Source organism: Watersipora subatra, chromosome 2, assembly GCF_963576615.1.
Source record: "Watersipora subatra chromosome 2, tzWatSuba1.1, whole genome shotgun sequence".
Classification (NCBI taxonomy): domain Eukaryota; kingdom Metazoa; phylum Bryozoa; class Gymnolaemata; order Cheilostomatida; family Watersiporidae; genus Watersipora; species Watersipora subatra.
Genome location: NC_088709.1, coordinates 34768141 through 34794890, shown reverse-complemented (window position 1 = coordinate 34794890; position 26750 = coordinate 34768141). Strand labels below are relative to the sequence as shown.

Here is a 26750-nt window from a genome sequence, read left to right as displayed (position 1 = left end):
GGTACATAGACAGGAGTTGGAGTTAGATGGATAACATGGATTGTTACGGTACATAGACAGGAGTTGAAGTTAGATGGATAACATGGATAGTTACGGTACATAGACAGGAGTTGGAGTTACATGGATAACATGGATAGTTACGGTACATAGACAGGAGTTGGAGTTAGATGGATAACAGGAATAGTTACGGTACATAGACAGGAGTTGGAGTTAGATGGATAACATGGATAGTTACGGTACATAGACAGGAGTTGGAGTTAGATGGATAACATGGATAGTTACGGTACATAGACAGGAGTTGGAGTTAGATGGATAACATGGATAGTTACGGTACATAGACAGGAGTTGAAGTTAGGTGGATAACAGGGATAGTTACCTTACATAGACAGGAGTTGGAGTTAGATGGATAACATGGATAGTTACGGTACATAGACAGGAGTTGAAGTTAGATGGATAACATGGATAGTTACGGTACATAGACAGGAGTTGGAGTTAGATGGATAACATGGATAGTTACGGTACATAGACAGGAGTTGGAGTTAGATGGATAACACGGATAGTTACGGTACATAGACAGGAGTTGGAGTTAGATGGATAACATGGATAGTTACGGTACATAGACAGGAGTTGGAGTTAGATGGATAACAGGGATAGTTACGGTACATAGAGATCAAGCAACTGATTAGTCTCAGCATCAAGTAGCCAATAAAAAGGTTCCATTGTGTTGTCAACGCCATTATGCCTCAATTAGTGTTCAACATCTTTTACTGAACTTTATTAATCACTACAATATTTGTTTTTATCTTAGCTGGCTGGTAAAAATATATTTGTTTATTTATCATTATTGCTACACATTAATCAGAATAGCATTACATTGATGATTGTCTTATACATGTATGTATAGTTGCGAATCAAAAATAGTGACATAGTTCAATGAAAAATAAACATATGATAACAATTGATGTAAGTATATGTTGGTTAAAGGGTTCAATTCAAATCAATTTTACATTACAATTTTTTATGAAAAACTGCTTTGCAACTGTTTTGTGATAATAACTCTAATGCTAAAGGTAAAATAGAACTGATTAACAAAATAGAACTAATTTATCTTGAAAAAGCGAACATTCAAAATAGATGAAACAGTCAAAGGAAACGAAGAGGAGACACACAAAGGAAAAGAAGTAACGACCTTGTGTAAGGGCTAGAGCGAGGATGCCTCCCGTGCTTGTGCCGGCTATCCAATCAAAGCTATCTTTAATAGAGATTCCACTTACTTCCTCTAATCGTATCAGAATCATAGAAAGAATTAGCCCTCGTATTCCCCCACCATCAAGACACAACACCTACAAGAACAAAGGCTAAAGATGTTACAATCATTTATCAGTGATTTCCTTTGTTTTAATGCCAAGCTGATTCAACAGACCTGCCAACAAACTTGATTGGATAAACTCCAAAAAATTAACCTCCCATAAAAATATTAATACAACTTATTGGCATCCTATTGACACATTATTTGCATCCTATTGGCAACTTATTGGCATCCTATTGATACTTTATTAGTATCCTGCTGACACCTTATCTGTATCTTATTGATACCATATTAGCATCGTATTGACCTCATATTGGCATGCACAATGTTTATTCACCAGTTGGCGAACAAGATGATGTAGTACTTACGCTGTTAGCAGATACAACAAAGAAATGGTTTTATTTAGGCCAATAGAAATTAGCGCGCTTGAACTAAAGTTCTGATTGGTTCAGTACCGAGCACGCATATCTTTATGAACCAAAATGATAACACATGCCAACTAAAATGATAGATTCAGGCTCATCTATCATAACAGTTCATGTTGTTGCATCTTCTCAGAGACATTACCTACACTGAGAGACATTACCTACACTGAGAGACATTACCTACACTGAGAGACATTACCTACATTGAGATACATTACCTACACTGAGAGACATTACCTATACTGAGAGACATTACCTACACTGAGAGACATTACCTATACTGAGAGACATTACCTATACTGAGAGACATTACCTACACTGAGAGACATTACCTACACTGAGAGACATTACCTACACTGAGAGACATTACCTACATTGAGAGACATTACCTACATTGAGATACATTACCTACACTGAGAGACATTACCTACACTGAGAGACATTACCTATACTGAGAGAGATTACCTACACTGAGAGACATTACCTACACTGAGAGACATTACCTACACTGAGAGACATTACCTACACTGAGAGACATTACCTACATTGAGATACATTACCTACACTGAGAGACATTACCTATACTGAGAGACATTACCTACACTGAGAGACATTACCTATACTGAGAGACATTACCTATACTGAGAGACATTACCTACACTGAGAGACATTACCTACACTGAGAGACATTACCTACACTGAGAGACATTACCTACACTGAGAGACATTACCTACATTGAGAGACATTACCTACATTGAGATACATTACCTACACTGAGAGACATTACCTACACTGAGAGACATTACCTATACTGAGAGAGATTACCTACACTGAGAGACATTACCTACACTGAGAGACATTACCTACACTGAGAGACATTACCTACATTGAGAGACATTACCTACATTGAGATACATTACCTACATTGAGAGACATTACCTACATTGAGATACATTACCTACACTGAGAGACATTACCTACACTGAGAGACATTACCTACACTGAGAGACATTACCTACACTGAGAGACATTACCTATACTGAGAGACATTACCTATACTGAGAGACATTACCTCCATGCTATATAGTGCTCATTCTTTATCAAATTACACGTAAATTAATAGCTGCCGGTTATTAGTGTCTAAATGCTTCAGCAGACATGTCATATGATCTAATAGATATCAACAGTATAAAAGCATCCATGCGCACTGCGAGATATGATGAAGGGAGAATCACATTAAAGACCTCACACTAGGTTCATGAGACTAGGCCCATGAGATTAGGTCCATGATTCTAGGTCCATGAGGCTAGGCCCATGAGGCTAGGCCCATTAGGCTAGGTCCATGAAGCTAGGTCCATGAAGCTAGGTCCATGAGGCTAGGTCCATGAGCAAAAACTACTCGGTCAAACACTGAAGCCAAGTCTACAACAACCTTTTTTAAATATACACAGTCAGGCATGAGTGACCAGAACTTTTTTTTCACCACAAATGTGTTGTTCAGCTTACTTTTGTACAAAAAACCATACAGAAAGCAAAATTATTTAATCATTCTCAAGATAGATTGACTTGAGTAACTGTGAGATGTCCTTGAGGAGACTAAGTTGTTTATCGCTGGAGCTGTACGTTACAAGGTATACAAGGTACAGAGTATATACAGCTGTATGTCACAAGGCAAGCACAGCTGTATGTTACAAGGTACATACAGCTGTATGTTGCAATGTATATACAGCTGTATGTCACAAGGTACATACAGCTGTATGTCACAAGGTACATACAGCTGTATGTCACAAGGTACATACAGCTGTATGTTGCAAGGTACATACAGCTGTACGTTACAAGGTACGTGCAGCTGTACACTACAATGTATGCACAGCTGTATGTCACAAAGTACATACAGCTGTATGTTGCAAGGTACATACAGCTGCATGTTACAAGGTACATACAGTTGTACGCCACATGGTATGCATAGCTGTATGTCACAAGGTACGTACAGCTGTATGTCACAAGGTGCATACAGCTGTATGTCACAAAGTACATACAGCTGTACGTTATAAAGTATGTACAGCTGTATGTTGCTACAGATGAAAGGAGCATTCAAAAGGGCGAGACAAGGAAATATGGCAAACTCACTCGGTATCCATCAGCATTGTTATTAGCGGTTGTCACGGCACCCATTAGCTCATCGCATGCTGCAACCATGACAATCGGTATTTATACAAAATCAAATCAACCAGTCATAAATAAGCAGTTACAAATCGTGTCTCAAGTTTATAAAGCCTTTGAAATATCTTTTGTTGTTATGGAGTTATCTCCTCGGTTTTATCAAAAAAGTGAAGTACATGTATATGCGGAATATTACAACTATCTGAACACTGAATGTTATGATTAGCGAGTAAGTTGCCAGTGAATATGCGCAAACAAGGAAAGGGTTGAAAGCAACAAACAAATTTTGTACTGCTGCCAGTGTTTAAAGCCCTAAAAAGATCATAAAATATTATAATCTAGTGAGTCAACTTATAAATGAGCGACTTGCCCAATATCGAACTCAATGCTCTACATCAGTTACTGTAGTATTAGCCATCGTTGTAATGTGTAGAACACTGAACGCCACTACTTCATATAAAGAACTCACAACATTGTCAAAACTATCAAAGATTAGCTAAGATGATATATGAAAACTCCATAATTTGATAAAATGTTGTTATTCTGTAATACCGCAGAAACAAGTAAAACATAGCGGTGTGAGAAATAACTGGACCTCTTTGTTGGAAAACTAAAAGTCTCATTTACAACATTGTTACTCGTTATGAAGTTAGTGAATAGCCATAAATTATATATTAAATTAATCCTCAATTTGCCCTGATTTCAAATATGTAAACCGAGTTTTCTGATAAGAAAAACAGAAACAACAAATTATAGATAGAGAAGTTTGAGGCATTTGCTCAATGAACAAAGGGAGTCCAGTTTATTCCGCAAATTGCTGTCAATTCTCTACTTATGGAGTGAACAAAATATTATGATACTAATATTATGAAAATGTTTGAAATACCAAAAACATGTATAGATCTATGTTCCTCGTATAATAAGAGCGATGTCTTTCTGTTTGTCCGATAACTCCTAGCTTCTATTGCTGGAAGCTTGGAGTTATCTGTACCTTTCAAATTACTGAGGTCTCAGCAGGTTATTATTCTACAAGTAATATTTCTATCACCAAATAAATCTGCAAAACAGTCACAAATCAATTGGTGAGAATTCTACCAAATCAGAGTAGAAATAAAAAATAAACACTTTGGTTAAACTTGAAATTTATTGCGATAGTTATAATGCTCTCTACTAAAAGAGGTAATATTTTAGTGTACAAGAGACCAGAATCATACATACCATAGTCAACCTTCAGTTTAGTCTTATCAATTTCGCTGGTCAGAGTTCCATCATCCTTGCCTTGGAATGAGCACCCATCACTGCAGCCAACCTTAGCGGGTGAGCAGCGCATCGCCCCGATCATGTGCATCGTGTAGAGGATATGGCCACTAGATGAACAGTCATAAAGGTTTACAGAATCGATAACATCCTAATATCATTGCAATATTAGCAATGATTAATGATAGTGTTTAACTGATAATGGCTCTTGAGTAAACTGGGTTTAAACTCCTGGCTAACCTCTTATGACAAACATGGCCTTTGGGAGCAATGGTCTATAACTGCTGTGTCCACTACGAGCTACTAAAATTACACATATTCTCATGGATACTGGTGAGATACACGTATACTCTATTAAAATGTCTGGCAAAAGTGAGAGGTTGCAATTAGAGAGATGCTGTAGATTGGATATGCAGACACAGCTTTCATACAATGCAATAAATATGATAGGGCTGTCAATATTATAGTTATGGTAGTGCTGTCAATATAATAGTTATGATAGTGCTGTCAATATAATAGTTATGATAGTGCTATCAATATATTAGTTATGGTTCTGCTGTCATTATAATAGTTATGGTAGTGCTGTCAATATAATAGTTATGGTAGTGCTGTCAATATAATAGTTATGATAGTGCCATCAATATAATAGTTATGATAGTGCTGTCAATATAATAGTTATGATAGTACTGTCAATATAATAGTTATGATAGTGCTGTCAATATAATAGTTATGATAGTGCTGTCAATATAATAGCTATGATAGTGCTGTCAATATAATAGTTATGATAGTGCTGTCAATATAATAGTTATGATAGTGCTGTCAATATAATAGTTATGATAGTGCTGTCAATATAATAGTTATGATAGTGCTGTCAATATAATAGCTGATAGTGCTGTCAATATAATAGTTATGATAGTGCTGTCAATATAATAGTTATGATAGTGCTGTCAATATAATAGTTATGATAGTGCTGTCAATATAATAGTTATGATAGTGCTGTCAATATAATAGCTATGATAGTGCTGTCAATATAATAGTTATGATAGTGCTGTCAATATAATAGTTATGATAGTGCTGTCAATATAATAGTTATGATAGTGCTGTCAATCTAATAGCTATGATAGTGCTGTCATTATAATAGTTATGATAGTGCTGTCAATATAATAGTTATGATAGTGCTGTCAATATAATAGTTATGATAGCGCTGTCAATATAATAGTTATGATAGTGCTGTCAATATAATAGTTATGATAGTGCTGTCATTATAATAGTTATGATAGTGCTGTCAATATAATAGTTATGATAGTGCTGTCAATATAATAGTTATGATAGTGCTGCAATTGTTTGAGCTTTATATAATTTTAACAGACTTTACATAACATAATATATCTGCAGAAGAGACTCGAACACTTGACTGTCAAAGTACTAATATACCGTAAAACCTCTAATTGAACGTCATGGCGCTCTGTTTTCCAACTCTTCCTCTATAGTGGCGTTCAATTGAAGGTGGCGTTCAAATAGAGAGTGGCACTCTATTTTTCAACTTTTCTCTCAGAATGGCAGTCAAATAGAGGTGGCGTTCAATTAGAGGTTTTAAGTTATATAATACAGATACCACTATATATAATTCTGGGCTAATTCTGGGACTCTCATTATTCAAATCGACTTTGAAAACTTGCACTGATTTGATGCTATAAGTTACATAAAACGTTGTACGTCATGCAAAGGACAAACTTTACTTAATTCATGAAAATTAAAATTACTTGAAATTTATGTCAAAGGAAGTTCATGTTATAGGAGTGTCTACTGTAATATAATGCAAAAATAATGTACCGTAATAATCAACACGTACATGGCATATGTCTTACCATTTATTGTCAACTCAGTCATGCAATGAGAATAAAATAATTGTCAGTTTATTTGTACTGCAGTCAAACAGTCACATAAAAAGTTAATTACTTACAAAATTTGCTTCATATTTAAAAAACCACCAAATTTGGAGCAAATATCTCTACACGAATACACTTTAAGTCATTTAATTCATTCCATAGCTAAACATCTATTGTAGCAATACAATAGTGCATTACATAGCTAAACGTCTGTTCTAGCAATAGAATAATGCATTACTTAGCTAAACATCTGTTGTAGCAACGCAATAATGAAATACACAGCTAAACATCTATTGTAGCAATAAAATAATGCATTACATAGTTAAACATCTGTTGTAGCAATACAATAATGAAATAGACAGCCAAATATTTATTGTAGCAATACAATAATGCATTACATAGCTAAGCATCTAATGCAGCAATACAATAGTGCATTACATAAATGTATGTTTAGACTAAACGTAAATAAATTAAATGTAAAAACCTAAGCTAATGAAGTAATAACGAATAAAAATATATTTAGAGTTATTTTACCTAAAAGATGCACACAGATAGGTATAATCTCTTCACATTCATTATAGTAATCATGAGCCAGTCATATTTCACAACTGTAGCTAGCTAGCAACCTTACTGTCTGATGTAAAAGAGAAAGCACAGGGGCGGTGGTACAATGACTCACAAGGAGAGACATTCAAGCCTATGAGGCTAAATAGTGCACTGAAAGCTGCTTAATAAAATAAAGAAATCACGAGTATATGCTGGAGTTACCCATTCTTGCTTTTTTTAGTCGCGACTAAATGACGTGGTGAGTTGCCACCCCTGTCTATCATGTTCACATTTGCTCCAAACACTATGAGACTTCTCACCATAGCCAAGTCATCTGTCTATAGAGAGGAAAGGCATTTCATTATAGTTGGAATAAGGGAAATATAAAAACAACACTTGTCAAATCTAGCCAGCTGAAATTAAACTCAACATTATACTTTGAAGTTAGAGTTGTGTACCCTCCTTAAACATGGGTAGAATTTAGAGATGTGTACCCATAGATATAATAAGGATCTATTATATCTATGCGTGTACCCTCCTCATTAAACATGGGTAAACTTTAGAATCGTGCACCCTCACTAAGCATAGTTTAAATTTAGAGTTGTGTACCCTCACTAACCATAACTAGAAGTTAGAGTTGTGTACCCTCCTTAAACATGGGTAGAATTTAGAGACGTGTACCCATAGATATAATAAGGGTCTATTATATCTATGCGTGTACCTTCCTCATTAAACATGGGTAAACTTTAGAATCGTGCACCCTCACTAAACATAGTTTAAATTTAGAGTCGTGTACCCTCATTAACCATAACTAGAAGTTAGAGGTGTGTACCCTCAATAAACAAAGCTAAAATTTAGAGTTGTCTATCCTCACTAAATGTAGCTAGAAGTGAGATTCAAGTACCACAACTATTTGTATCACATGAATCACAATAACAGAGCCCTCACATGAAGTGAGCAAAAAGTTTAACACTCTATGAGATGAAAACTCCAACCACAAGAGGAAATATTACAAACAGCATTACTCATGCTTTAAATTTATGTGCACCCTCACTGTAAACTTGTGAGACTTCTGCGACGCTCTGCCAACGAGTCAACTGCTAAAATTTTTTACATAAAACCAATTTATACATTTAAAAATTTTTAAGAATATATTATGTCCTATTTTTAGTTAACAAACCTGTTTCTTAAAAGTAGCCTATTTAAAAAACATCTCAAAGAAAAAATGAAGGTTGCCTCGCCATGTCATATAAGGACGAAACAAAACATTGTGAAAGTGCTTTTGGTTGGAATAACCTTGAACAAACATTGTGAAAGTGCTTATGGTTGGAATAACCTTGAACAAACATTGTGAAAGTGCTTTTGGTTGGAATAACCTTGAACAAACATTGTGAAAGTGCTTTTGGTTGGAATAACCTTGAACAAACATTGTGAAAGTGCTTATGGTTGGAATAACCTCAAACAAATAAAATTAAACATTTCCAAATGGACCTGCCTGTATTCTTAGCCAAAACAAAAACCAGCACCAAACAATCGCTGCTTGACTCGCTGACTATGAAAGGCAGAGCATCATTCGTAAACCATTGCATTATACACTATTTTACATTATACATTGTTTTATTTTACAATATATGTTGTTTTTGCTAAAGGCACTACTACATGCAACTATGTGCTGGCATGGCCCATTGTTTCATTTGTAAAAGTAAACATGCCGACAAATTGAACATACTGGAATAGCAATGTGTAGCGGTGTTTCTCCATTGTGGTTGGGGATCCTGGCATCGGCACCACTAGTGAGCAACTTATTAACGCAGTCTCTCCTGTCTTCTTTTAGCATAATGTGCAAAGGAGTGTCTTTAGTGTTGGAAAGGGCATCTATAGCTGCTCCATATTCCAGCAAACATGTGATCATCTAAAAACATAACTAAACACTAATTGATATAAGGACAAACAATACAGTTTTTACTTTGCAATACAGCTGCTGTCATATAGGATAAATATGCTTGTCCATATGTGGCACCAAACACTAGTTTATATATGTCTTTAGACACTTGTTTACTAGTGTCTAAAGACATATATACCATGCCATCAGACATTAGTTTATACATGCCATCAGACACTTGTTTCTACATGACATCAGACACTAGTTTATACATGCCATCATACACTCGTTTATACATGCCATCAGACACTAGCTTATACATGTCATCAGACACTAGTTTATCCATGCCATCAGACACTCGTTTGTACATGTCATCAGACACTCGTTTATACATGCCATCAGACACTAGTTTATACATGCCATCAGATACTAGTTTATACATGCCATCAGACACTCAATTATACATGCCATCAGACACTTGTTTCTACATGACATCAGACACTAGTTTATACATGCCATCATACACTCGTTTATACATGCCATCAGACACTAGCTTATACATGTCATCAGACACTAGTTTATACATGCCATCAGACACTCGTTTGTACATGTCATCAGACACTCGTTTATACATGCCATCAGACACTAGTTTATGCATGCCATCAGATACTAGTTTATACATGCCATCAGACACTCAATTATACATGCCATCAGACACTTGTTTATACATGACATCAGACCCTTGTTTAGACATGCCATCAGACACTAGTTTATACATTGTAAAGGCAGATCGCCGAGACCAGGACCGATCAACTAGTCGACCCCAAGGCCGACGCCACAACCAGGCTGAGTCCCTTGTCCCAGGTTTGTCATTTGCTCAGTAAGAGATCTGGCTAAAAATGAGCTGACTCAGCAGACCGAGAGAACGCAGCCGAGACTAACGAAGGACCGAAAAGACTAATGGGCGGAGCCAGCAAGAGACCTTGTGTATATAAGGAAGCCAGAAGGATAACAATATTAGAAATCATTGAAAGTCTCTTGCATGTTGTTCTGTTGTATGCACACACACACTGATCACATGTATTTATATATATTTGTAAAATATATATCTGTCTTATTGGCTTGCACACAGTGTGATTTTTGTGAAACAGTAAAGGCCCTTTATAACATGACATCAGACACTCATTTATACATGTCATCAGACACTCATTTATACATGTCCTCAGACTCTAGTTTATAAATGTCATCAGACACTAGTTTATACATGACACCAGACGCTCGGTTATACATGACATCAGACACTATTTTACACATGTCATCAGACACTAGTTTATACATGTCATCAGACACTCGGTTATACATGACATCAGACACTTGTTTATAAATGTCATCAGACACTAGTTTATACGTGACACCAGACACTCGGTTATACATGACATCAGACACTATTTTACACATGTCATCAGACACTAGTTTATACATGTCATCAGACACTCAGTTATACATGACATCAGACACTTGTTTATAAATGTCATCAGACACCAGTTTATACGTGACACCAGACACTCGGTTATACATGACATCAGACACTCGTTTACACATGTCATCAGACACTAGTTTATACATGTCATGAGACGCTAGTTTATGCTTGTCATTTGACTCTAGTTTGTACACTTCATCACCACTAGTTTATACAAATCATCAGACACTCATTGAAACCTTGCGAGCAATCCTCATACCGAATGCCTAATCACACTTGCCAACTAAAAGAAGCCACTGCGCATAACCAATACTTGATCGATTTTCTAAAACGTTGACCTTGGTTAAATGCTAGAGTTATTTGTAAAACTAGTTTATGACACCTCATTAGACCGTATTAACCCAATCTTGACACCTTATTTTGACGAACATCTAAGGAATAACTAGACTGATTTCACCAACATCCACATAACATACCATACACACAACATACCATACACTCTCCTCCACACAACTTACCATATACTTACTTACTCACAACATACCATACACTCACATACTTACAACATACCATAAATTCACATACTCACAACATACCATAAACTCACATAATCACAATATATAATACACTCCCATCCTCACAACATACCATACACTCACATCCTTACAACATACCATACGCACACATACTCACAAGATATTCTGCACTCATATACTCACAACCCACCGTACACACACTTACATACAACATACCATACACTCACAATCATACAACATACCCTACACTCACATCCTCATGACATGCGCATTTCCTAGACACGCCACAAAAATCCACAACCTTATAAAATAGTCTGTGCTATAATTCAGCCATGAAAATGAGCGAGCCCATAAAATTATTTTCATGCGTTATAAAAAGCAAGCAAGTTGATATGAACTTACCTTTCTAGTTACATACCTCTTTAGTTACATACCTCTCTAGTTACATACCTCTCTAGTTACATACCTCTCTAGTTACATACCTCTCTAGTTAAATACCTCTCTAGTTACATACCTCTTTAGTTACATACCTCTCTAGTTACATACCTCTCTAGTTACATACCTCTCTAGTTACATACCTCTCTAGTTACATACCTCTCTAGTTAAATACCTCTCTAGTTACATACCTCTCTAGTTTTAGCCCAGTGTAAGGCAGTTGCACCAAACTTTCCATCCCTCGTTGCCAACTGCTGCCGGTGATTCTCTAGCAGTGCCTTAACGCATCTAAATATCACACATAGGTAGTACTCATAGCAATCACTGGAACTCACTTTATAATCGCAAGAGAAGACAATTTTCTATTCGTTGTACCTTGTATGTACATAAACATACATTAAATGGCCCAAGAATATGAAGGGTAGGCAAATTGTGTTTTCCCTTTACCAATGAAATGATGCTCGTGAGATGTTTGAATACGATTGCCTGAGTGAGACCTATGACTAGTGAGACCTTTGACTATGACTAGTGAGATCTATGACTATGACTAGTGAGATCTATGACTATGACTAGTGAGACCTATGATTATGACTAGTAAGACCTATGACTATGACTAGTGAGATCTATGACTATGACTAGTGAGACCTATGACTATGACTAGTGAGACCTATGACTAGTGAGATCTATGACTATGACTAGTGAGGCCTATGATTATGACTAGTAAGACCTATAGCTAGTGAGACCTATGACTATGACTGGTGAGATCTATGATTTGTAAGACCTATGACTACGCCTGGTGAGATCTACAACTTGTAAGACCAATGACTATGACTGGTGAGATCTATGACTTGTAAGACCTATGACTATGACTGGTGAGATCTATGACTTGTAAGACCTATGACTATGACTGGTGAGATCTATGACTTGTAAGACCTATGACTACGCCTGGTGAGATCTACAACTTGTAAGACCTATGACTATGACTGGTGAGATCTATGACTTGTAAGACCTATGACTATGACTGGTGAGATCTATGACTTGTAAGACCTATGACTATGACTGGTGAGATCTATGACTTGTAAGACCTATGACTACGCCTGGTGAGATCTACAACTTGTAAGACCTATGACTATGACTGGTGAGATCTATGACTTGTAAGACCTATGGCTATGACTGGTGAGATCTATGACTTGTAAGACCTATGACTATGACTGGTGAGATCTACAACTTGTAAGACCTATGACTATGACTGATGAGATCTATGACTTGTAAAACCTATGACTATGACTAGTGAGATCTATGACTAGTGAGACCTATGACTATGACGACACAGTCCTTGTCTATATATAAAATAAGAAGATATAAAAACAGTCCATTGATGCGCAAAGGTTGAAAGGACCATGGTGCACTGCTTGAAGGGTAATCAATAAACTTTGATCCTTGAACCTTGGCATCGCCGATTGATAAAAACGTGTATTTTACAAAGCTGTTAAAGGTAAACTATCCAAGAAATGAAGATCAGATTATTTAAACAGTTGATGGTAACAATAATACTCAAAGGAATCAAACCAGAATTTTCCTGTATAAGTGAGCTTATAATATTCAATGACTCGCTTAGATGAGACTCAATGCTTAATCAATACATGAAATAAAATAGAGCATACTATATATACACAAACTAATATACGCATACCTGCACATTATTTATGACGCATGCTTTACTCCAGGCAATCTTAACGCATTGTCCATCAGACAATTTAACAAACTGCCCCTATTAGGCACACCAAATACTTAAATCATCTATATCTTCTCATAACCTATGAAAACTACCAAAGTATTAACTCCTACAACCTTTGCTATACTATGAGCAATATCAAGTATATCACCTATATCATCTCACAATACAATCACCAAATGTAACTGTTTTAAAAGTGAGACCTGCGGCTTCCTTATTAGAGTCTAATGACACAAAGTGAATCGATTACTTACTACGACCTTGAGGTTCAAACTTTTCAAAACGCAAATTAAAACTCCAGCACATAATTGGTTCAATACGCCCAGTAGTTTCCAACATGTGATGTTCAAAGTTACTAGAAACATGCAGTTTTGCAGAAGAAAGTCGGATGCTGGTCGAAACTGAAAAATGAAAAATATATAAAACTATCCGAGTAGGGTTATTTAAATATTACCTAATATACATTAGGGTAGGTCATGTCGGCTATCTACACAGTAACACTACTTTTCCAAACCTACTATCACTGCTCTTACACTTACACTCCTATCTCTCCAGGGTATATAGTATCAATATAGGTCATTTTACTTACTGGTGCTTTACTAGTTTAGTTACTTACGTGTAGTTGAATATCTTACTTTCAGATTTTACAGCTATATAAAATACACCTGCTCTATGTTTTAATGCTAAAAGTCAATATGTACAGTTTTTTTGTACGAGTAGTAAATATGTACAGTACTTTTGTACGAGCAGTAAATATGTATAGTACTTTTGTACAAGTAGTAAATATGTACGGTTCTTTTGTACGAGTAGTAAATATGTACAGTTCTTTTGTACGAGCAGCCATAGGTTTCGGGTAACGGAAGCAAATAATTGATTTATGATGTATTCTTATAGGAATATTTGCTCCAAATTATGAAGCAGATATTAAAAGAGATTAAGTTTCTATGGATAAATTTTAGTTTAATACACTATGAAATACAGTGACTGGCCTACAATGTATGCACAGCATCTAATTCTCCATAGAGATTAGTACAGCGTAGGAATTCAGACCAGTCAACCATCGCCGAGTCACCTAACTATACATGGGTGGGTGCATCATTTTATGAACTTTCTAGAGTAAAACTTTTGATCAATGACCTATTGGGTTAGAACAGACCTCCCCGGATACCTTATTCTGGGTAAAATACAAGCCTTCTTGCAACAGCGGGGGAACACAGACGCGCAATACAAGGCATATCTTACTCGATACTGTTAATTTTGACAGTTCAACAGATGGGAACATGTACAACTGCGACTTACTCGATACTGTTAATTTTGACAGCGCAGTGAATAGGAAACATGTATGACTGAGAGATGCTAGGGTCAGCACCAAATTGTAGAAGCAATTTCACACACTCCGGTTGATTCTCAGTGCAGGCAAAATGCAATGGAGTTTCTCCCGAGATGGTCAAAGCATCCAGTGCATCTGTAGGTTGCGATAAGAGGACCTGTAAAATGTTAGAATGAAGCGGTGCAAATTGAAACAGCCAAATCTGTAAAAAGTAGACACACAGCCTAGCAACTGTTAGAGCTGTGGTATTCTACAAAGTACAGGAAATATGGAACTTTTCAAGCATTTACCGATATCGCTTACATCAAGCTTCCCATAGGACCAATCAGTATTTAATTGCGCTTTACGCTGTCATGGCACTGTGGTTACCGTGATCAATATGAGCGAGATGACAGCAGGAGACAAGACGCATAGTTGAAGCGTGGCAACACACACTAAAAGAAGGCTTGTCTTTCGTAGCCAACGCATCTACTACCTGCTGCTGATGCGTTGTTTTGAAAGGAACTTGTTAGTATATGCAAAGAAAAAACCGGCACATCTGTGATTGGCTAAAACAGTTGATTATAATTACAGTGCACCCTGAGGATACGACTTTGAACCGTTCCAGGGTTGGCATCATATGGTGAAAAAATTGTATGTAGGGTATAGAAACCATAGTAAGTATATAATACAAACATACTCTAGTAAAAACCGTCAAAGTTTTACATAAGCGCTGTACATATTGAAAATTAGTAACAAAGTAGTATGTTAACCTTAGCAATTATAGTTACCTACAGTAACTTTATTGTATATTGTGTATTTAATAGTTATGATCTGCAATAAAATGTAACATTATAATGTACAATAGGGAGTTCTTACCTTCAAGACAGACGTATATATAACATAAACTTTGAAATCGTCTCAAATAAGCTTAGCTTTACTACACACACATGTGTAGTAAAGCTAAGCTTTAGTATGTATTTTTAACTATTTTATTTTATTTCAACTTTTTATTAGTAAAATTTTATCACTTATCAGTTTCTGTTTTCGCTTTCACCATAACTTTTAGTGGGCCTCTTTACATAGCTGTGCTACTCGAGTACAAATTCGAGTACAAGTACTACTCGAGTACCGATTTCAACTACTCTCTACTCTACTCAAAGGGGCCATAATATGGGATAAATATACTCTATTTGTAATCCCTTGGGAAGAAAGTACTCGGAATCTACTTGCAAACTTAAATACTCTACTCTACATCAAATATACTCTACTCTACTTTACTCCACATCAAAATACTCTACTCTACTTTACTCTACATCAAATATACTCTACTCTTACTTGCACCAGAGAGTTGTCAACTCCTTGTTGACACAATATTTCTCTTTACTTTACCTAGTCTGTGATCCAATTTGTATTGTGTACTACCTGCTTTGTTCAGCACCACAATTTCTCTGTTTGTACTCTGTACGTGTGTAATGTATGTTGGAACAAGGGCTTTATCTTATTGAAATGTCAATCCAAGGTCACATAGACTACTGAAATGTTGTGCAAGTAACATGGTATGATAGTTAAGTGTCTGTGAGAAGTGTCTGACATCTTGATGAGGCCACATCGCGCCTCAATGAGCGATGCCGTTCTGGAGAACCTCATTTTCTGCAAATGCAACAGGCTGCAGGGCCTAGTATAAATAAAGAAAACTAGAACCCGGGGATAGTTGGACATTATTCTTTTATATTATCATATTATTTTATCATATTATTATCATACCCTAATCATTATCATATTATATTATATAAGCCTACCTGTACTGGTTAATTTGGCTGTTTTACTTGTTTATTCGTTTTAATTTAATTTAATAAAAAGTACTTGATATTTCATTAATGTACTCTATACTTGTACTTGAAATTCAGAAGGAAAACTCTACTTGAACTTGAAATTTGAGAGATAACTCTACTTGTACTCGGAATCAAGTTGTGATACTCTACTTGTACTCGGAAAGCAGAAACATGTGTGTACTTGTACTTGTACTCGATTTTGTTTTGAGTACTCGCTTACTCTACTTGAACTGAAAAAAGTACTTGAGCACAGCTCTGCCTCTTAAAAACTTTTTTTAACCTAATTCATCAAGAAAACCCGAACGATGCTATTTTCGTAATGTTGTGGATTTTTGTTATCAGGTTAAGAGAAATTGTCTGCTCACCGTCTGTTTGAAAAGAAGTTTTACAGTTTTACACAAGAATTGCTGAACTCAGAGAAACCGGTCATCATGTTTCTTTCAGACATTGTGAAAATATTTTCGGCAAACAGTATTTCGGTGTCTCCGTTATTTGGACGTACGTAATAAGAACACCGACTGCCAAATTTGAGCTCCAGCGAATATTTTGCTGAATTCGTATGGTGAAATAAGATTCGTACAGCGAGGTAAAAAAGTCATGATGTTCCACTTGGCAAGGTGAAAAAATCGTATATCAGAGTAATCTTATCCTGAAAGTGCATTGTAATTGTTTATTCATTTGCAACTTAAGCTTCCAACAGTATCCAAAAGAAACTCAACAGATTGGCTTTCAAGTGACCAGGACAATTGGGGTTCGCATATACGATGATTTGTAAGAAAATGAAAGATTCTAACTTGTAACATATCTATGGAAGCTACTAATATACGTTTCAACTGTGTATTAAACAATTCAGATCATGATTGTGGTAATTGAATTCCTTTATATTTTAGTTTGATGTAAAATTTATGTCAGAAATTTAAGTATTGTTGAATCTCATGGTGAATAGCTTAACTTACGAGTAGTCGGCGTATGGGTCATGAGTTTGTTGTAGCCAAAGCAAATGCCTATTACTAGCTACAATACATCAGGTATTATCTTTTCTTTTTTATTGGCCAGTAAAACCGACTAACTTTCTGAATCAAAAACCAATGTTTTATAACAGTTTGGTAAACTGAGAAAAAGGTTTTTCTGCATCAATAACTTAAATATTTCTTTGAAATTATTTTTAATATTAATATAGTAATTACTATATTACAAAACTTCTTAATACTAATATTTAAAACTATTTTTATGTTCTTTAATATTCATTTTAAAATATTTCTATAACTGTAAATTTAAATTTCTAGATGGCACCTTAATGTAAAAATTTTCAAAGTACCATGTTCAATGTTTACTATTAGTCTCTTATATCACCATCTCTACCTCCACACTATTCATCTCTTATATCACCATCTCTACCTCCACACTATTCATCTCTTATATCACCATCTCTACCTCCACACTATTCATCTCTTATATCACCATATCTACCTCCACACTATTCATCTCTTATATCACCATATCTACCTCCACACTATTCATCTCTTATATCACCATCTCTACCTCCACACTAGTCATCTCTTATATCACCATCTCTACCTCCACACTATTCATCTCTTATATTACCATCTCTACCTCCACACTAGTCATCTCTTATATCACCATCTCTACCTCCACACTATTCATCTCTTATATCACCATCTCTACCTCCACACTATTCATCTCTTATATCACCATCTCTACCTCAACACTATTCATCTCTTATATCACCATCTCTACCTCCACACTAGTCATCTCTTATATCACCATCTCTACCTCCACACTATTCATCTCTTATATTACCATCTCTACCTCCACACTATTCATCTCTTATATCACCATATCTACCTCCACACTATTCATCTCTTATATCACCATCTCTACCTTCACACTATTCATCTCTTATATCACCATCTCTACCTTCACACTATTCATCTCTTATATCACCATCTCTACCTCCACACTATTCATTTCTTATATCACCATCTCTACCTCCACACTATTCATCTCTTATATTACCATCTCTACCTTCACACTATTCATCTCTTATATCACCATCTCTACCTCCACACTAGTCATCTCTTATATCACCATCTCTACCTTCACACTATTCATCTCTTATATCACCATCTCTACCTCCACACTATTCATCTCTTATATCACCATCTCTACCTCCACACTATTCATCCCTTATAGCACCATCTCTACCTCCACACTATTCATTTCTTATATCACCATCTCTACCTTCACACTATTCATCTCTTATATCACCATCTCTACCTCCTCACTATTCATCTCTTATATCACCATCTCTACCTTCACACTATTCATCTCTTATATCACCATCTCTACCTCCACACTATTCATCTCTTATATCACCATCTCTACCTCCACACTATTCATCCCTTATAGCACCATCTCTACCTCCACACTATTCATTTCTTATATCACCATCTCTACCTTCACACTATTCATCTCTTATATCACCATCTCTACCTCCTCACTATTCATCTCTTATATCACCATCTCCACCTCCACACTATTCATCTCTTATATCACCATCTCTACCTCCACACTATTCATCTCTTATATCACCATCTCTACCTCCACACTATTCATCTGTTATATTACCATCTCTACCTCCACACTAGTCATCTCTTATATCACCATCTCTACCTCCACACTATTCATCTCTTATATCACCATCTCTACCTTCACACTATTCATCTCTTATATCACCATCTCTACCTCAACACTATTCATCTCTTATATTACCATCTTTACCTCCACACTAGTCATCTCTTATATCACCATCTCTACCTCCACACTATTCATCTCTTATATCACCATATCTACCTCCACACTATTCATCTCTTATATCACCATCTCTACCTCCACACTATTCATCTCTTATATCACCATATCTACCTCCACACTATTCATCTCTTATATCACCATCTCTACCTTCACACTATTCATCTCTTATATCACCATCTCTACCTTCACACTATTCATCTCTTATATCACCATCTCTACCTCCACACTATTCATTTCTTATATCACCATCTCTACCTCCACACTATTCATCTCTTATATTACCATCTCTACCTTCACACTATTCATCTCTTATATCACCATCTCTACCTCCACACTAGTCATCTCTTATATCACCATCTCTACCTTCACACTATTCATCTCTTATATCACCATCTCTACCTCCTCACTATTCATCTCTTATATCACCATCTCTACCTTCACACTATTCATCTCTTATATCACCATCTCTACCTTCACACTATTCATCTCTTACATCACCATCTCTACCTCCACACTATTCATCTCTTACATCACCATCTCTACCTTCACACTATTCATCTCTTATATCATCATCTCTACCTCCACACTATTCATCTCTTATATTACCATCTCTACCTTCACACTATTCATCTCTTATATCACCATCTCTACCTCCACACTAGTCATCTCTTATATCACCATCTCTACCTCAACAATATTCATCTCTTATATCACCATCTCTACCTCCACACTATTCATCTCTTATATCACCATATCTACCTCCACACTATTCGTCCCTTATATCACCATCTCTACCTCCACACTATTCATCTCTTATATCACCATCTCTACCTTCACACTATTCGTCTCTTATATCACCATCTCTACCTCCACACTATTCATCTCTTATATCACCATATCTACCTCCACACTATTCATCTCTTATATCACCATCTCTACCTCCTCACTATTCCTCTCTTACATCACCATCTCTACCTCCACACTATTCATCTCTTATATTACCATCTCTACCTTCACACTATTCATCTCTTATATCACCATCTCTACCTCCACACTAGTCATCTCTTATATCACCATCTCTACCTCAACAATATTCATCTCTTATATCACCATCTCTACCTCCACACTATTCATCTCTTATATCACCATATCTACCTCCACACTATTCGTCCCTTATATCACCATCTCTACCTCCACACTATTCATCTCTTATATCACCATCTCTACCTCCACACTATTCGTCTCTTATATCACCATCTCTACCTCCACACTATTCATCTCTTATATCACCATCTCTACCTCCACACTATTCATCTCTTATATCACCATATCTACCTCCACACTATTCATCTCTTATATCACCATCTCTACCTCCAAACTATTCATCTCTTATATCTCCAAACCTAGACCTTGCTAGTGGTTGTTTTTTTCAGAATATATCGTGTTACAACTTTGTCAGATAATTCATGTGTTTTAATGTTGTGTGTAAATACCTCCAGTAATTATGAAAAAGTTATCATAGCATTTTGGGATATAGAATGAACACAATAAACTGCATCGCTTTCTTATAGCAATTTTTGCCCATCATACATCTGACACATTTTCCGGAAAGAACGAAGTCCACATGTAGACGTATGGCACTATCAACTAGCTCACACCTCAGATTTTGCTACGTAGCCCATGTTTCTCTTTGTGCAATCAAAATTAGACAACAGTATCATAATCAAGCTAATAGTCACATCGTCAGATAGCACCTAGTATGGTCTTCCGCATAATCCAGACGCATTTAAATGTTTCATGCTAGCACATGCTGCTGGCATGCGGCTATAGTTCACTTTAACCTTGATACTGGCCACGAGCTAGAACACAGCTGAAAATTCGATATGAGTCTAATGTAAAAAATGCAGCCTTTAGCGATGAAAAAGTATTGTAACTTGGTGCAAAACCCTATGACGATTGTCAACATCCGTTAAAATCAAAATCAAATCGTTGCACCTGAGCAGGTGTAACGATGTGATTTAATTTGTTTGAGGCAAGAATAAGTTCATTCATGAAAAAATTTAGCTGAACTAAAATGGTGTGATCAGAAAATTACCTTCAACTTGGATGGACTATGTTTAGCAGCCAAATGCAATGGTGTCTCGTTGTGAGAATTGGTAATGCCAACATTAGCACCGTGATTGATTAATTCTTGCGCAATATCATCATTGACAGATTCAGTTTGACATGCTATGTGCAGTGGGGTGCAGTTGTCTTCATCGACAGAATTAACATGTCTACAAAGTTTCATAGAATTGTACATCATACATGTATATACATCCTTTTTCGACAGCCTCATAAGTTTGTGTGAAAAGTTTTTGTATGGATATTGTGCATCCACATGTTATTACATACAGTTAGCACTACAGTTGTCACCATTAAGAGTAACAACAAGTAATCATGACAGGCTATAATGGCAGGTTATGGTGGCAGGTTATGATAACAGGCTATGATGACACGCTATGATGAAAGGTTATGATGAAAGGTTATGATGACAAGCTATGATGACAGACTAGGATGACAGGTTATGATGACAGGCCATGAAAACAGACTACGATGACAGGTTATGATGACAGGCTATGACGACAGATTATGATGATACGTTATGATGAAAGGTTATCATAACAAGCGATGATGACAAGCTATGATTACACATAATTAATACAGGCTATGATGACAGGTTATGATGATAGATAATGATGACATGTTAAATGACAGGGTATGATGACAAGTAGTAACAGGTCAACTTCTTCCTCATTCTTCACAACATTTAAACCATAACTGTCACGAACAACTTTTATCGTATTTACTAGGTAAGTCAGACACACTGATTCTGATTTTGTACTCAAAATAAAGATTAGTCCACTAACTTTCAGAGTAATGAAGGTTTTTTACAGCAGTTTAATATCGGTCTCGAAAACAACACGATCGGCACAACAAGCTCCGCCCATAAATAAGTCAAGTAACCTAGCTTTTTAAAAACAGAAGTTATGTAGGGATGTTTAGACCAATTTAGAATAATAGAGATGGGTGTTTTAAAATCCATTAATATCTAAATTCAGCCTTAAAAATAATATCAGTCTTTTCTGAAAGGTAGATAAGCCATTTAACATTGAATATTTAAAAAGCGCGATAACAACGCTAGCTTGTGATAAAACCGCGCTTTTTGAGCTTAGTTTTCTCGGCGTCCAGCCTATTTAAACATCATGTAACAAGCTACGAGCAATTTTAAATAGTTTATATACCTTTCATAAAAGACTGAGATTATTTTACAGGCTGGATTTAGATAATAAGGGTTTTAAGACACCCATCTCTTTTATTATAAATCGGACTAAACATTCCTAACTTCCGTTCCTGAAAAAGCTAGGTTTCGTCACATATTTATGGACGGAGCTTGTAATGCCAATTGTGTTGTTTTCAAAACGGATATTGAAAGGCTTTAAAAAAGCTTAAATGACTTTGAAGGTTAGGAGACCAATCTTTATTTTGAGTACAAAATCGGAATCAGCGTGGCTGATTTACCTAAAAACTACGATAAAAGTTGTACGTGACAGTTATGGTTTAAGGTTGAGATTTATTGGTTGCAAATACAAAAAAGTCCTATTAAGCCAACGAGCGCAAAGATGAGTAGCTAGAATAACTAAGGAAGTCTTTTGAAAAAGCACCCAAAGAAACGTTCCAAAAAATATCCATGATACATCAGAAAGATAAGACAATTGTAAACATCAAGGAAGGCTAGTTAAGTTTTTAGATTACAGTCCAACAAAAGGCCTGTTGTATGCATCAAGAGAATTTGACACTGTCACCAGCGATGGCACGACCAGCTCTTTGCTGGAAGGAAAAGTAAACTGTTTACTTTAGGATCAACATTTGAAGCATATTTCACATATTTCAACTAAGCATAAGTGGTTAATAACGGTGAACCCATGGATAATATGTTCAATAAGGCAAAACTGTTAGGAGTAAACTACAAAAATCATGTTGATGAAAAGGAGCACAGCAAGCATGGCACCTATATCGAGCACAGCAAGCATGACACATACGTTGTACAGGTTGAATTAAAATGAATTCCTATATATTTATGAATTCACAGGAACCAAAATTACAATTACGATATTTTTAAGAGTGTTGCAAAAAATAGAGCAGTGTGAGGTAGTAGTATGAACCTGGATATTTCTCTGTGTCCAGCTTGAATGGCAGAAATAAGATGAAGTTTGACACAGTGATGCATAACGCTGTCTGATTGGTGCTGGCGGACCTTATTGCATAAATCCTAAAACAAACCATACACTCAGTAGAGTATAGACTAGAAACATTATATAACCGCCATTCTACACTAGGATATGTCTTTTCTTTCATTACGTGATAAAAACCTCAATGAAAAGTTGAACATAGCTGACCCTAACATGTAATGTACATTTATAGGCAACTCCTACGACAACCATCGTGTATGGGATTCCAAAGCAAAAGCCACCGACAACTAGGAAATGGATAACTGCGACCCTCTGGGACAACCCCAATGGAGAAACAATGCTAGATTATTCTAATGAAGTGTAAGTAGTAATAACAGGATATGAGATGACTGATAAATCATGGCATGACTTCATCCATTAGCTTTATAATCAACTGATAATCTACCTTATCTATTCTCTCTAGAGTGGTATAACGAAGAATTGTGGAGGCAAACTGCAGAATGTACATCTTCAATCTAAATTCCAAATGACAACCATAGGAGCAGCCAGGAGTACAAAATCTCCGAAAAGCTGCTTGAACCGAAATTTTACAGTTAACATGTTTGTTTTTAACTGGCACAACTGAGTTGAGATCTAACATAAGGATAGTTGACCAGTTGAGATCTAATCATAATGATGGTTGACTAGTTGAGATCTAACCATAAGGATAGTTGACCAGTTGAGATCTAATCATAATGATAGTTGACCAGCTGAGATCTAATCATAATGATAGTTGACCAGTTGATATCTAACCATAATGATAGTTGACCAGTTGAGATCTAATCATAATGATAGTTGACCAGTTGATATCTAACCATAATGATAGTTGATCAGTTGAGATCTAACCATAATGATAGTTGATCAGTTGAGATCTAACCATAATGATAGTTGATCAGTTGAGATCTAACCATAAGGATAGTTGACCAGTTGAGATCTAATCATAATGATAGTTGACCAGCTGAGATCTAATCATAATGATAGTTGACCAGTTGATATCTAACCATAATGATAGTTGACCAGTTGATATCTAATCATAATGATAGTTGACCAGTTGATATCTAACCATAATGATAGTTGATCAGTTGAGATCTAACCATAATGATAGTTGATCAGTTGAGATCTAACCATAATGATAGTTGATCAGTTGAGATCTAACCATAAGGATAGTCGACCAGTTGAGATCTAGCCATAATGATAGTTGACCAGTTGAGATCTAACCATAAGGATAGTTGATCAGTTGAGATCTAACCATAAGGATAGTTGACCAGTTGAGATCTAATCATAAGGATAGTTGACCAGTTGAGATCTAACCATAAGGATAGTCGACCAGTTGAGATCTAACCATAAGGATAGTCGACCAGTTGATATCTAACCATAAGGATAGTTGATCAGTTGAGATCTAACCATAACGATAGTTGATCAGTTGAGATCTAACCATAAGGATAGTCGACCAGTTGAGATCTAACCATAAGGATAGTTGACCAGTTGATATCTAGCCAATAGGATAGTTGACTAGTTGAGATCTAACCATAATGATAGTTGACCAGTTGAGATCTAACCATAAGGATAGTCGACCAGTTAAGATCTAACCATAATGATAGTTGACCAGTTGATATCTAATCATAATGATAGTTGACCAGTTGATATCTAGCCAATAGGATAGTTGACCAGTTGATATCTAACCATGAGGATAGTTGATCAGTTGAGATCTAACCATAATGATAGTTGATCAGTTGAGATCTAACCATAAGGATAGTTGACCAGTTGATATCTAACCATAATGATAGTTGACCAGTTGAGATCTAACCATAATGATAGTTGACCAGTTGAGATCTAACCATAATGATAGTTGACCAGTTGAGATCTAACCATAATGATAGTTGACCAGTTGAGATCTAATCATAATGATAGTTGACCAGTTGAGATCTAGCCATAATGATAGTTGACCAGTGGAGATCTAACCATAATGATAGTTGACCAGTTGAGATCTAATCATAATGATAGTTGACCAGTTGAGATCTAACCATAATGATAGTTGACCAGTTGAGATCTAACATAAGGATAGTTGACCAGTTGAGATCTAACATAAGGATAGTTGATCAGTTGAGATCTAACCATAATGATAGTTGACCAGTTAAGATCTAACCATAATGATAGTTGACCAGTTGAGATCTAACCATAATGATAGTTGACCAGTTGAGATCTAATCATAATGATAGTTGACCAGTTGAGATCTAGCCATAATGATAGTTGACCAGTGGAGATCTAACCATAATGATAGTTGACCAGTTGAGATCTAACATAAGGATAGTTGACCAGTTGAGATCTAACCATAAGGATAGTTGACCAGTTGATATCTAGCCAATAGGATAGTTGACTAGTTGAGATCTAACCATGAGGATAGTTGATCAGTTGAGATCTAACCATAAGGATAGTCGACCAGTTAAGATCTAACCATAATGATAGTTGACCAGTTGATATCTAATCATAATGATAGTTGACCAGTTGATATCTAGCCAATAGGATAGTTGACCAGTTGATATCTAACCATGAGGATAGTTGATCAGTTGAGATCTAACCATAATGATAGTTGATCAGTTGAGATCTAACCATAAGGATAGTTGACCAGTTGATATCTAACCATAATGATAGTTGACCAGTTGAGATCTAACCATAATGATAGTTGACCAGTTGAGATCTAACCATAATGATAGTTGACCAGTTGAGATCTAACCATAATGATAGTTGACCAGTTGAGATCTAATCATAATGATAGTTGACCAGTTGAGATCTAGCCATAATGATAGTTGACCAGTGGAGATCTAACCATAATGATAGTTGA

The 26750-nt window shown here is 36.0% G+C and overlaps 1 protein-coding gene across 1 annotated transcript in view; it reads right to left on the bottom strand.

Moving 5' to 3' along the window:
* Positions 1-26750, bottom strand: part of LOC137386985 (85/88 kDa calcium-independent phospholipase A2-like) — a 68649-nt gene that overhangs the window by 19728 nt on the left and 22171 nt on the right. The window contains exons 4-12 of the mRNA XM_068073242.1: positions 23843-23949; positions 21733-21913; positions 14958-15145; positions 12115-12211; positions 9320-9502; positions 7813-7928; positions 5117-5265; positions 3866-3924; positions 1190-1343 (exon numbers count right to left, since the gene is read on the bottom strand). Of these exons, the coding sequence (XP_067929343.1) occupies positions 1190-1343; positions 3866-3924; positions 5117-5265; positions 7813-7928; positions 9320-9502; positions 12115-12211; positions 14958-15145; positions 21733-21913; positions 23843-23949 (1234 nt within the window). The remainder of the gene's footprint in view (positions 1-1189; positions 1344-3865; positions 3925-5116; positions 5266-7812; positions 7929-9319; positions 9503-12114; positions 12212-14957; positions 15146-21732; positions 21914-23842; positions 23950-26750) is intronic.